The sequence below is a fragment of the Tachypleus tridentatus genome, chromosome 13 (assembly GCF_004210375.1).
Source record: "Tachypleus tridentatus isolate NWPU-2018 chromosome 13, ASM421037v1, whole genome shotgun sequence".
NCBI classification, from domain to species: Eukaryota; Metazoa; Arthropoda; class Merostomata; order Xiphosura; family Limulidae; genus Tachypleus; species Tachypleus tridentatus.
Genome location: NC_134837.1, coordinates 176,342,638 through 176,357,444, shown reverse-complemented (window position 1 = coordinate 176,357,444; position 14,807 = coordinate 176,342,638). Strand labels below are relative to the sequence as shown.

The window sequence follows — 14,807 nt, the reverse complement described above, 5'->3', positions numbered from 1 at the left end:
TCTCATGCTTGTTGTAAATACTATATTGTGTTCTGGCTGCAATACTTTATCTATTTTAACTACAACAGTAACACACAACTAGGATACAAATTCACAAAGAGAAATAAGTAACTACGTATTTAATGATAAATTGAAATAAAATAAAAAATAACATTAACAATATTTGAATAAATATTACGGTCTACGAGGTGGTGCTGCGTTCGCTAAATTTCGAAATCTCCAGCACTGAAGTGTACAATTATATGATACGTTACCAACGAGTGTTACGGTTATTATTATTTTTTTAGTTCTATGCATTATTTTACATTAAAAGAAACACAAAATCATATACTTGAAATAATTACAGATTTGAAAAGTTGCAGCTACATGTTCGTTTTTTGAATTTTGCGCAAAGCTACACGAGGGCTATCTGCGCTAACCGTCTCTAATTTATCAGTGAAAGGATAGAAGGAAGACAGCTAGACATCACCACCCACCGCCAACTCTCGGGCTACTCTTTTACCAACGAATAATGGGATTAACCGTAACATAATAACGCCTCCACGGCTGAAAAGGAGAGCATGCTTGGTACGACGGGTATTCGAACCTGCGAACCTCAGATTACGAGTCGAACGCCTTAACCCACCTGGCCATGCCGGGCTTAACTAACGTGCTACTGAATTGTATTCTTTCCAATAAATGATGCTACAGAATTTTGTTCTTTCCAGTAACTGGATGTACAGAATTGTGTTTTTTTCACAAGTTAATATAAGCCATGGCATCTTTTTAACCAACGATTAATAATGTTTAATATTTAATAATTAAACAACTAATAATGTTATTGACCCTTTCTTCCTAAAATGGCCGTTGTCTTAGTTCTTTTAATTATCTCTTTTTGGGGAATTTTTTTTTAGTATTGCATTGCTGATTTTTATTGTGCACCAGCAACTACAAGCCTGCTATCCATGACTTCAACAAAGAACCAAATGGTTATTCGTACTCATGCTACTCCGACTCCACAGTAGTAACTCAATTGACATGTTAACAAAAAGCTCCCTCTGGAGGCTACTTATAATTTTCAAGAACGAAAAAATAAAAATAGTGAGAGAAGTATAACTATTGTTAAAAGCAATAAAAAGCTGGAAAAATGTTCCCAAAGTGTTTTGGTTATTTACTGTCTCTCAATATTTCTTTTTATACATACATACTTTGTATCATATAAGCTTTTGATTGCTGAAGAGAAGATGTAAACTTAATGAAAACTATTCTTTATTATATAAGTATTTAAACAATTACAGGAATTCAAAGTTAACCTTCTACTGCACATGGTAACAAACTTATCTTTGTTGCTTAATACACATACAAATGCTTTAATTAGTTGAACACTTTTACTTTGTGGTAACAGTCTAAATAAAGAACGGAATAATTATTGTTGGTTTCTTAATTTAACAATGTTACTAAAGGTAACTTAACAATATATATATTACAAATTTTGGACAAATCTTGAAGAAAAATAGTGTTTGAGTTTTGGGTCTTTTGTTTTCAATTTGTATATAAAAAATTTCTTGTGCAATACAGACGAATTTACGTAAAAAACTCATAGAAAACATTTTCTACCGTATTTTCATAATGCGCTCAATAAAGGTTTAATGGCGTATATTCTGTATTAGTTTGTATTTAAGTTTTCCGATCCTTTATATATTAACTTCACTGAATCAAATTACATTCATTGTTCCTCATTCTGTATTCGCCAGTGTTACCGTTATTACTAGCAATAGAGAGTCGTTTGGCCCTTGATCTCTCTCTAAATATTTAGACTTTCTCGTCCCACTGTGTCTTAATCACGTTTCCAAGTGAACTACTTAACCTTACGTATTTCTGTCACGTTTTTCTCTGGACTTCTTTCTTACTCCACCACTTAACCTTTTCGATCACAATTTAATTACACTCGACTTAACCCTTGTTTATAACAAAGGGTATATTTTCCCGATTAAATCAATATGTTTACACATTTCTCGGTTGTATTTTTTGGGGTAGGATTACAAAAATATATAAAACAAAATTTAATACAACAAAAGTTAGTTTTTTTGTCTCTTAATTTATTCTGGTTCTTTTAGTTATTTACAAAGTATTTAGTGTCTGGTGGCAATAGCTGTCCGTGGAATCAATCCCAATCCAAATGCAGTAATCTTTCTGAAATCTGTTAGTTAGGGGTATGCTAAAAGGCATAATTAGCCCCGCTGTAATAAACAGGTGTTTTTAAGACTCAGATCGGTTTTTGCAACCTTAATCTTGATTTGTTTTCTAATGATAAATGTTTTTCTCTGTCGTTGATTCGCTGCTCAGAGACAGTGTAGGAGAAAAGTGATGCTTGCAGCGCCATCTCAACATCAAAGTCGTCTATAAATGTCCAACGAACAATTCTTCACACACGCTGGGAGCACGTTCTATTGTCACGCCCTCTCCATTGGTTCCTCTAGAAGAGAAGCAAAGTAAGCCGTGTAATTTTTGAAATTTTAATTTTAACTTTCATTAATTTGAAAATTAAGATAAGTTGTTCAAGCAAACATAGTATAAAAGTCAATATTCCAAATAATATACGTTTTAGTATTTAACATTAAATACACGTTTATAATTCAACAAAATATACGTTTATAATTCAAATAAGTATACAAATGTTATATTATCAAAACATATTCAACTTCTTGAATTTCTTGGCGTTTTTTAAACACCAACATCAGTTTGAACGTATAGATAATTTTTGTCATGATATGCTTATTGACACTTTAGGGACGATATGTAATAGCTGAGAAACGCAAAAATAGTGTTCAACACTACACTAGCTTTAATACGCTTCCGTTACATTCAGAATTCAAACAACAAAGGAAAAACTATTGCTATTGGTAATTTGTTGTTATGCACAAAACTACACAATAAGATATCTGTGTTCTTTCCACGGTTATCGAAATCCAGTTTTCAGCGTTATAAATTCTCAAGTTTAACTCTAAGCTATCTAGGAAAGAAGGCAGCACAGTTGCTTCATAATCGAAGTATGAAACCTAAGATAGCCATGTACAAAATACCAAACATTCACTAGATACATCACGTGTTAAACTTATAGATTTATGCATTACCTTTGTTTATTTTAGATTGCATACCAAAAAAGAACAGATACACGAAATCCATACGAACGAACTTAAAATGTGATTTCACAAAGCATTGTATTTTAGCTGTGTTTATTTTTCATGTATATACATGATTTATATTATATTATACTTTAGTTACTTAATAAAACACTCTTAAATTCAAACATTTTACAATGTGAAACATTATATGAATTTCATATAAATGACATTCTATGTTTCATACCAGCTAAATGACCAGGCCAGGATCAGGAGAATTGTACCTAACTTATAACTTAATAAAACAAACAACTATCAGCACCCACCGGCTACATGGTTAATAATAATTGAATAGCAGAATTGATACTTACATTTTTATTACGTGTACATAGATGAGAAGCGAAGATTTTTTTCTGAGGCATATGGTAGGCTTGAACTTTAGACCTTCCAATAGATAGCCCACTAAATTAACTACTAATCCACTGCATCACTCGATTTCTTAAACACAAGTAGCGTATTCTAAGTTATAAGTATGTTGGTGTGCAGACATTTTTTTGATAGTTCTGCTACATTTGTCACGCTACTTGGACTACGCACTGACAAACGTGCTGCAACGGGACTCCATTAGTGAACGGAGGAGATGCTTTGCTTTAACAGGTTTGTGAATAAAAATGTCATTTTTGCGAAGATATTTCAGTGGTGATATGTTAACCATTGTATAATATTTATTTTTGAACTCTTTATATTTAACTTTAACTGAAACCTCGTCTTCTCGAAATATACTTACTATGTTTAACAGCATATTATTTGTTTGATGTTGAGTCTCGCCCAGAGCTACTTGAGGCTGTCTGCGATAGCTGTTCCTGATCCTAAGGTTGTATTCTTCTTCTTCTTCATGTGTCAAATCTGCGGCAGACATCGACGACCATGGCATGCCAGACTTGTCAATCCTCCTTATCAACTCGATGTTGCTCATTGAGTTCTTGGTGACATAGTTATTGAGGCTGTCGATATATTTAATTCTTTGACACCCTCTGCTTTTCCTCCCTTCTATTTTTCCACATAGCATCTGTTTCTCTATCCCATTCTTCTTACAGATGTGTCCTAGAAATTCCAGTTGTCTCTTTCTTATAGTTTTCATGAGTGACCTTTTGTATCCTGCCAGTTCCATGACTTCCACATTTGTTTTTCTTTCAGTCCATGATGTTTTTAGTATCCTTCTAAGGAACCACATTTCAGCAGCTTCTAATCTCTTCTCTGTATCTTTGTTCAGTGTCCAGCTCTCACAGCCATATAAGAGAACAGACCATACATATGATTTCAAGGTGTTAATTTTAGTGACATTTATTATGTTTCTGTTAAGGTTATATACTAGAAGGATAAATACTACTGTAGTCGAACAGTGGGATTTGTCCGTTACTCTTATAACGCACTCACGCCTTCAAAGTGTGAAGCGTGATTTCTTTTCGGCGGTAACCAAGAAACTTCAGATCCACAATCCAGCATTTTATCCACTGCATAGCGCATGGTTTAAGTATGATACTGAACACTTCTAAATCTTGAACCTAAGATCCCGTATGATTTTAATATACCTACCACAGAAAGCCCAGTACTATACATTAAAATAACTTCTATTATCTTACGAAGAGGCTAACTGCTGTTCCCACGCAGAAATGTATTTCTCCTAGTTTGTTTGTTTTAGAATTTCGCACAAAGCTACTCGAGGGCTATCTGTGCTAGCCGTCCCTAATTTAGCAGTGTAAGACTAGAGGGAAGGCAGCTAGTCATCACCACCCACCGCCAACTCTTGGGCTACTCTTTTACCAACGAATAGTGGGATTGACCGTAACATTATACACCTCCACGGCTGGGAGGGCAAGCATGTTTAGCGCGACGCGGGCGAGAACCCGCGACCCTCGGATTACGAGTCGCACGCCTTACGCGCTTGACCATGCCAGGCCTATTTCTCCTAGTAATAAAAATGGACAATGAAAAGAAAAAATATGAAAAAGTAGGAATATTACCAATCAGAGATCTACCTTCTCGGCCAAATCCCAACAATAGGTCTTGTACAGTAATCTGGTTAAATCTTATTTTATTATATTTTTGTTTCACAACAAACAAGTGTCAAACGACACAATATAATTTAATTGTAACATGTCTTGTTGAAATTACATTCTGTAATAAAATAGGTCAAAATACGCTTCGGCTGTTTGCTATTCTAACTTTAAACTGTACGCGGTATAGTTCACCAAGATCTTGTTATTGTGAAGGAATATAACTACGAGCTGATCCCTCCACACACACACACACACACACACACACACACACACATATGTAAATATATACTGGTGACAGAAAGACAAACACGGGGCTGGCCCTGTGGTAGAGCCCTTGATTTCGTAGCTTGAGACCCGGATTCAAATGTTTACGATATCACAAAAATATTCTCCACACTTCAAGCTGAGTTATAAGAGTGACAGTCACTCTCTTAGTGAAGGTGTTTCGTACGGGTGCTGCTGACTGGCTGTCTTCTCTGTGATTAATAGTTCAAGAATAAGGATGATGGTAGTTTTGACATAGATTCAAATTAGAAATATAAATAACGGCAGAAAGACAAACTAATGAAGTATTTTCAAAAATTACACTACAAATAAGAAAGTAAGTTTTTTTACAACATAGAACGAAGCTTAAGTGTGTTTGAACAGAAGCAACAAGAAAAACGAGAGTTAACCACGAGACGAAAATATCTTTCAACATGTCTCGGGAGATTTAAGGACAGACAGTCTTTACAGTTGCTGCAGATTTCACACATAGTAGGAAATTTAAGCTTCAAAAAGGGTGCAGAAAAGTAAAGATGAACTCTGTAGTTATTACCATGACAATGTAGTAGCGTTAATTATACAAAATGAATATCCTGCACGTAGGGTGAAGGAAACGAGAAATTACTGCTACATCAGAATAAAACATCAAGTCACACGTGTAAGTCTACAACACTACTAGTATGAATCATGAACAATGACACCTAACTGCACACCCATGAACTCTTCTGAACATCCTCATTCACAGAAGAATCTATGGAAAATTTGTCAAGGTGAGTGACTTAAAGATGACCTCTCCTTCCTCAACAGTAGGTTGACTGGATGAAAGACGCGATGTCATACAACAGTATGTCATCTTTGTCATTGGACTCAACACAGCTGACAATTAAAGAAATAGTTCCAAGATCACTTATAAAGTATAACTACCCATCCATAGGATAGAGTTACTGAATACATTGTAAAGTATAACTACCCATCCATAGGATAGAGTTACTGAATACATTGTAAAGTATAATTAACCATCCATAGGATAGAGTTACTGAATACATTTGTAAAGTATAACTAACTGGGATATGTTTCTAAAAAGAACTTAAGGTTTGTTAGTGAGAGTAAAACAGGTTAGGTTACGTTGATAAAGGATAGTTATTGATATTTAAACAAGTACTTTAACAACAGAACGTAAAACTGTTTATCCTAACTTTACGAGCCTAAGCCTTACTTTGATCCGCAAGCTATGATACTTATCTTTTCTCCATACAAACAGCTTTACTTAAATTACAGATCACTTAGTTTTACTCTATGTAGAAGTCTTAATGAATCTAAAATATAGTTGTCCTGATGCACACAGTCTTATGTTATCTGCAGGTTATTTGTCTTATTTATATAGAATAGTTAGGAATGTTTGTTTAACAAATTTATTACCATTAAAGTAATCAAAACAGAAGTTTAAAGCTATCCTTGGTAAACGATTCTGACCTTAATAATTTAAAACCATTTGTCTTTACAAAAAACACGATAAAAACATTTTTCTCTGTAGTTATTATTCCCAAACAGTAATGATAAATCTGTGATATATTTGTTGGTTTGTGGGCTGAATTTTCAGTGACTGGTGACATTACTTTCAAACATATAAATATCATTTTAAAGTAAATATAAGCAAAATATACGTGTTTCTTTATATTTATTTAATAAGTTTGTTAAACGTATTCGCTTCATTGTTTTAAAACACAAACCAGAACAGGGCCTACTACAGGAAGCAAGTTCCGAATCTCAGCACCAGAAACTCTCAAGTTTACCTCTGAGCCACCAGAGGGATGGTTTCTTATTTCTCTCGATATTTTTTGTTTCTTATTATTCTTCGTTCACACAGAAAAATAACGTAAAATGAGAAAGGAGACTCAGATTCATATACTTATAATTCTAACTATTTTGAAACCGTTATAGAACGTAAAAATAAAAGTTTCAGCAGGAGCTCATAATTTTCCCGAACGTACATTTACGCAGGCATAAAGAAATAATCCCAATAACTAATTCGACTTCACTGCAAATTAGAAGTGCCACATATATTGTGCTGATACAAGTAAACAACAAAAAACAAATGCAACAACGAAGAGGCAAGGGAACAGACATGCAATACAACAGTCCTTGTGTCAACAGTTTCTTAAAGATTGGGGAAGGGGATACAGAAGCACGTGTCTCTTCTAATAAACCGTGGAAGAATTCGTTTGAATTTTATTATCACCTTTTTGATTCCATAAAATCACAAGCGCGGCCTTCTGAGACAACAGTTTGTGCACGAGCCCTAAATCAAACTTGAGATCACTATTACACGCACCAGAGTACATCGCAAGGTCATAAAATTTAATCATTCTTACTTTCATTATTTTACTTTCTTTATGATTTCCTGATGGCCCACATTTGTTAAAATTAATTGTATTTGTAAAATCGAAACAGTTTTCGTCAACTATTAATTAAAACAAGCTACCTACCTAAATTGGAACTAAACATTAACCCGCAAAGTGAGGTAGCTAATTTAATACACCAGTCTAAATCCTGGATGTAGAATGTCATACGATAAAAACATATAATTTTGTTTTTTGTTTTTGAATTTCGCGCAAAGCTACACGAGGGCAATTTGCCCTAGCCGTCCCTAGTTTAGCAGTATAAAATTAGAGGGAAGGCACCTAGTCATCACCACTCATCGCCAACTCTTGGGCTACTCTTTTACCAACGAATAGTGGATTGACAGTCACATTATTACGCCCCCACGGCTGAAAGGGCAAGCATGTTTGGTGTGACAGGGATTCGAACCTGCGACCCTCAGATTACGAGTCGAACGCCTTAACCCACCTGGTCAGTGGCAAAGTGGTACGTCTGTGGACTTACACACTAAAAACCGGGTTTCGATACCCGTGGTGGGCAGAGCACAGATAGCTTATTCAGTAGCTTTGTGCTTAATTCTAAACAAACAACTGACTTAGTCCTTAGAGTTAGACTGTCCCACGTATAATTAATAGGTTATAAGCTTCGTAATATTTTAGGAATGAGATTTATATATTTAAGGTGAAGCTATTACTTGTTCGTGACCTTTTGTTGATTTTAATTAATATTGCAGCTCAGCAGTGGTGGCGCCAGTACCAGAAACTTGGGGAAGGGGGCAATTTTAAGAGGCAAAACAAGATATTCTATATTCACGTGTAGTTTTAAAAGGACTCATTATTCCCCAAAAATTTTAGTGTGATAAATTACATTGAGCCAACATTGGGTTTTAAAACATGCTTTGAATTGAGTTTCGAAGTCCCTAAGTGTTGACGGTCCTTGGAACGGTTGAGAAGGTTTTTGACAATTCTAGTATATCTAGACATTTTTTTATGGGGTGAGGGATAACAGGTTTCTTTAAAAGTGATTAGTGAATAATGTTATTTCGAGTATTATTTAAATAAATAATTAATTGCTTAATGCAATAGTACCATTACTATAAAATTTAGGGTTAAAGGGAAAACCTATTACTCTAGGATATATCTAGTTAACTTCTAGCATACAAGAAAAAAAAAGAACATCTCATAAAGTGGTAGTGCTCGTGAGAACGTGATTTCTTATTATATACATGACATTTGCTCTATATGTGTACAATTAAATTGTAGGGAGCAAAGAAAAATGTGGCAGGGCAAATGCTCCCTTACCTCTTTGTAGCACCGCCAGTGAAGCTTGGTGATTGTGATACACCTGGTGTATTAAGTCCAATATGAATAATAGAAAATTAAAGCACACATTAATCTGACTGAAGATATTTTTCCCCGAAATAATTAACCTGATATCTTTGAGCTCATTTTATGTTTTAAACCTGCTGATAAAAAAGAAAGAAACAACAACCTAATAAGGTTTTTAGGGAGGTGAAAGATTGTAGTTACATCATATAACAAGGATTTGGAAATCTTCCACTGTTGGATGAGCTCAGTGCTCACTGTGCAGAAGGTTAATTTGATTCTAACTCTTTCTTTTTTTACCTCACCAGTTTTTTTCTGATCTTCCAAGATATTTAAACCATACATTTCTGTCCATATTGTACCTTAATACGTTAAATCTTTCACATCTATAGATATGGTATATGTACATTCCACTTAATCTCAAACATACTTTAAACCAAATACATCCTGATAGATGTTGAACATGAAAACTGACTCTTTTAAAAATCATAAATTTTCAGAAGGAATAGTTTTGTTCATATAAGCTAGCGCCAAACATGCTCGCCCTTTCAGCCGTGGGGGCGTTATAATGTGACGGTCAATCCCACTATTCGTTGGTAAAAGAGTAGCCCAAGAGTTAGCGGTGGGTGGTGATAACTAGCTGCCTTCCCTCTAGTCTTACACTGCTAAATTAGGGAGGGCTAGCACAGATAGCCCTCGAGGAGCTTTGTGCGAAATTCCAAAACAAACAATCATATAAACTTATACTAAAAATGGCTGTTAGATACAAAAGAAACGCATATATTTTTAGTTTATACACTTAAAATAACCAAATAACCGGGAATGAAACGAAGATGTGCAAATAAAAACATTAAAACTAGAATCTCATGAAATATAAATGAAGTTAAAGTATGTAATGTGAAGATATAAAAATCAATGAAATCAAACCATATAATAAAATAAATAATAATAGATGTACAAAATTAGCAATGTATCATAACTGTAACAAAAACAAAATAAATTATAAAAATGTCACATGAACATCTTAACGGGAAAGTAAAGCTTAACGTATAATAAATGGTGATAAAATTAAATAATATAGTTATAATACAGTTATAAAATAAATTATGTTAAACTTTGTAATATGACCACAATGATTATAAATGTTATTTGAACATGTCACGATTGTATTAAACAAAGGTGGAACCAGAAATGTTACATGACTGTACCGAAAAAAGGTGACATTAGACAAAACAACATGACTGTATATCAGTTCTTAGTTCAGAGCATTTGTACTGAGCAAAGATGAACTTACACCACATGAAACGACTGTATTATTTAAATAAAGATGGAGTCTTAGCAAGTGACACGACTTCATTAAACAACGAAGAAATATTGTCATGTGTCATAACTATACTAAACAAGGATGAAATCTTACCATGCGACACGATTGTACTAAACAATGATGGAATATTACCAGATGACAAGACTGTACTAAAGAATGATGGAATATTACCAGGTGACAAGACTGTACTAAACAACGATGGAATCTTAGCATCTGACAAGACCGTATTGAGCAGATAAAACTACGTGATCGTATATCAGTTTTTAGTTGTTTTGTACGCTGAAAATGTGTTTTAGAACCTTAAATTTCTTATGTTTGTTGTGATAAAAAAACAAGGTTTTTCTCAAGATTATTTCATTTGAAGTAGACAAATAAAATAATTGTTTTAAAAATGATAATATATAATTTATTCTACTGCTTGTGTGTTTTTACTCAGATAAGAATGAATATTTTGCTGTCGAGCATCTGCGTCTGCGCAGCTGTCACTTCACTAGTCGCTGCTCTTCCCAGCCAACACTTGATTCAAACTCGATCTCAGAGGTTATGTGGCTCTGAGCTTTCCCAAGCACTTTCCATAGTGTGTGGCGGCTTCTATTACCTTCCTTCTCTTAAAAGGTCCGACAGGGAACCATTCGACACCGAACTGGGAACAGGTAAAAACAAAAACATATCAGCTGTAGCCAGGACATACAATTTAAAATAAGCTGAGGTCTAGTACTATAAAACTCCGATTTTTCCAATATGGTTTATAATACTCGAAGTTTTGAATACCGATGTCAATGATCGAGTTAGTTATAAATGACATGTACTACTTACTTTAGCGAGTGAAAATCACTATTTGAAATATGGGTATAAAGTTATCTATAGAGTAGACTGAAACAAATAAACAATAAGTGATAGAAACTAAATTGATTGTGAACTAACTTATTAGAAATTTCACAATTTTTGTAGTTTTCAGGATACTTAAGAATTGAACAAGCGACTTGCAAAACGTCGTCCAGTTTATCAACTGCGTAAGCACGTTGTCTACAGAATTTCTGAAGTTTTTACTGATATTTTATTTTCCAAATTAGATTTTGACATGCATATTCTAAATGTTCATTTATTCCGATAGTTTTGAATATATAGTTTTAAGTTATTTTACGAAAATCATGTGATTTAAGTTAATTTCTTTTTAAAAATTCGGAGCATATATAAAGTATGAACAAGACTCGTGTACATTTTCGACTAGATCCCTGGTGGCGACTGATGAAAGCTCTACAGATATCCTCTGATATGGGATACCTCGACGGCCATATAGCCACGTCTCTATTCCATAAGCGAGACAGTTTATCTCGACAGACTCGTGGTGTTTCCGACGAATGCTGCACGAAAAGCTGTACAATAAATGAGTTAATGTCGTACTGTGGTTCTACTGGAAATAAATAAATATTTCTGGCTTCTCTCAAAAGAAAACAAAAAGATTGTTACTGTAGTTTATTTCTTTTTCTCGAAGTCGTTGTTTTATGGAATTCTGAGCACAAACCAAAGGTTATTATTTGAAGTTTAAGTTTTATTTCTGACTTGTAAAGTTCATAAGTTTCGCTTTATACACCCCTCGACTATGTCTTCAGGGGCGAGAAGATAAAAAATGATTGAGTGCAGAAAGAGTCATATATGTTTCTGTGATGAGAAATAAATGAATTATTACCAAAGAAAATGTCTTGGTTTTCAATATATCGTTTGTCCTCACAATTTACTACCTTGTGACTAACAAACATGTTTGACAACCATAACTCTATAACTATATTCTTTAACCACAGATATTTAACACGTCACTGTGTTAAGGCCTGGCATGGCCGGGTGGTTAAGATGCTCGACTCGTAATCCGAGGGTCGCGGTTTGGAATCACCGTCACACTAAAAATGTTCGCCCTTTCAGTCTTGGGGTATTATAGGGTATTATATTCGTTGGCAAAAGAGTAGCCCAAGGGTTGACGGTGGGTGGTGATGACTAGCTGCTTTCTCTTAAGTCTTACACTGCTTAATTAGGGACGGCTAGCGCAGATAGCCCTCGTGTGGCTTTGAGATAAATTAAATAAACAACATCAAACATTATGTTAATCACAGTTCATGCCTCTAAAGGTTATGTTTATTTGATTACGTTTGTCTATTCATCAGCGACAAACTAGCGTTTGTTCAGTTGGATAAAACTCCATTTAATACGTTTGATCAAATTTCTCTTCCATTTCACCTTGCAGGTTATCACAACTCTACTGCTGTTTACAGTTAAAATTGTCTTTTTTTTAATTTTATGGATGTTTTACACACTTGGTACAGAACTGGTTATTACTATACGTGTAATTAATTGGTTGTTCCAGTGGATACACTGAATCATTTCATTTCGACATGTAAGATATGGGCTTTGTTTTTTATACTGGTCCCATTATCTATACTCAATAACAAAGTTGCTTTGGTTTGTCCATATCTTGTGCAAACTTACAAATGAAATGGATCTATGTCAAACATTTTCTTTGGAATATCTGCCCTTGAATAAACCACTAAAAATAAATGGAATAAAATACTTCACAAGTCATCTATCGGTTTATACTCATTGACTTGTCCACAGATAAAGGTGTGTCTGTAACATAATATGTGAGTTTTCCTGACATCTGAGCACGAAGGTTTGCGTTTAAAATATTTGACAATCTGTATTTCCTTAACAACCGTGACCAGTGGCCTTTCTTAACAAACTTCACAATCTAGCTTTAGGTGCACATGTACCGTGACACATGTTTTTTCTTAGCAACTCTGGCCAAAATTTCTCTTTAACATACTTGTCATCTGGCTTAAAATGCACCTATAACTTAATATATATATTTTCCTAACAACTGTGACCAACGACCTTTATTTAACACACTTGGTAACTCGACTATAAATGCTATGAGTCACAAAGCACTGTTTATAATCCTAAAGACAGACAGTTGTAAATATTTGTTTAACACGCTTTCGTTTTTATGAAAACGTGGCCATTTTGTTGGTAATTTTAACGATAATTTTGCAAAGTATAATATTTCAAACGATTAATAAAATATCTAATGAAATTCACTGGCTTAAAGAAATCATAGAAGTTTCGAAACATATTATAAATTATTTGAATTAAAGTACCATCATCAGTCGTTTAAAAAAATCCAAAATGTTTTAAAACTAAATATTTATTTCATTTGATAAGTTTGTACAAAATAGTCAGTTATTTTTTATGAGTTGATGTACAAGTCCCCGAAGTCAGTCCGAAACATACACGTGGCAGGACTTTTCATGAATTATTAGAATCAGTTTATTTGGTCAGAGACCATTCAAGTTTTCTTTTGCAGCTAAAATTATCCACGGTATCTAAAATCTCTTATAACGATACTATGGTTCTAGCTTATCGGAAGTTTAGCCTACATTTCTGTAAATCCTTTGTATAATGTCTAGGAAGCAACCTACGAGCAAGTTTAGCGTTTGTTTAGTAAAATATATTTATAAGCTTGGAGTAATATTTTAAAGCAATAGAGTAAGGAAAGCTTCACTGGTTAAAGTCTCACATCATATTGGTAGTAATTATGGACTCCTTTTACTTGGGCCCGGCATGGCCAAGCGCGTAAGGCGTGCGACTCGTAATCCGAGGATCGCGGGTTCGCGTCGCGCTAAACATACTCGCCCTTCCAGCCGTGGGGGTGTATAATGTGACGATTAGTCCCACTATTCGTTGGTAAAACAGTATCCCAAGAGTTGGCGGTGGGTGGTGATGACTACCTGCCTTCCCTCTAGTCTTACACTGCTAAATTAGGGACGGCTAGCACAGATAGCCCTCGAGTAGCTTTGTGCGAAATTCCAAAACAAATAAACAAAACAGACTCTTTTTACCTCTCACTTACACTTTGTCCTCAGCTGCGCACGTTGTGGTAAAGTTACCACCTTCTGTAATATTACTCTCGCTACATGAGTAATGAGTAGAGCGTCGTGTTTATCCCGATCTTGGTTTTGTATTTCCTTTTATTCTAATAGGTAGCCACCTAGTGGTGAATCCCATGTACTTATTTACTCAACAAAGTCACGAAACTTTCATATATACAAATTACTTAGAACTGTTACTATTAGTTATGCCATAAACTAATTTACATCTCTCTCTCGAAGTGGTATTTTGTTCAATTCACAACAAAATAGTCTAAAGTTTATTTGTATGTTACTTATTTCATGGCCCTGCATGCATATGTGGTTAAGGCGTTCGACTCGTAATCTAAGCATCTATCAATCTAATAACCCGAGTGAAGCTAGAAATAGTTTTGTTACTCATTTAATAAAGTGAAAGTTCATTAAATCAACAACCAGGT

General features: G+C 34.4%; 1 protein-coding gene across 1 annotated transcript; it reads left to right on the top strand.

Annotated features, from left to right (window-relative positions):
- Positions 1-2,344: 2,344 nt before the first annotated feature.
- Positions 2,345-11,908, top strand: LOC143239799 (insulin-like). Its single transcript, XM_076481316.1, has 3 exons — positions 2,345-2,471; positions 10,890-11,106; positions 11,685-11,908. The coding sequence occupies exons 2-3, from the start codon at positions 10,896-10,898 to the stop codon at positions 11,879-11,881; spliced, it is 408 nt and encodes a 135-aa protein (XP_076337431.1). The 5' UTR covers positions 2,345-2,471; positions 10,890-10,895; the 3' UTR covers positions 11,882-11,908.
- The last annotated feature ends 2,899 nt before the right edge of the window (positions 11,909-14,807 follow it).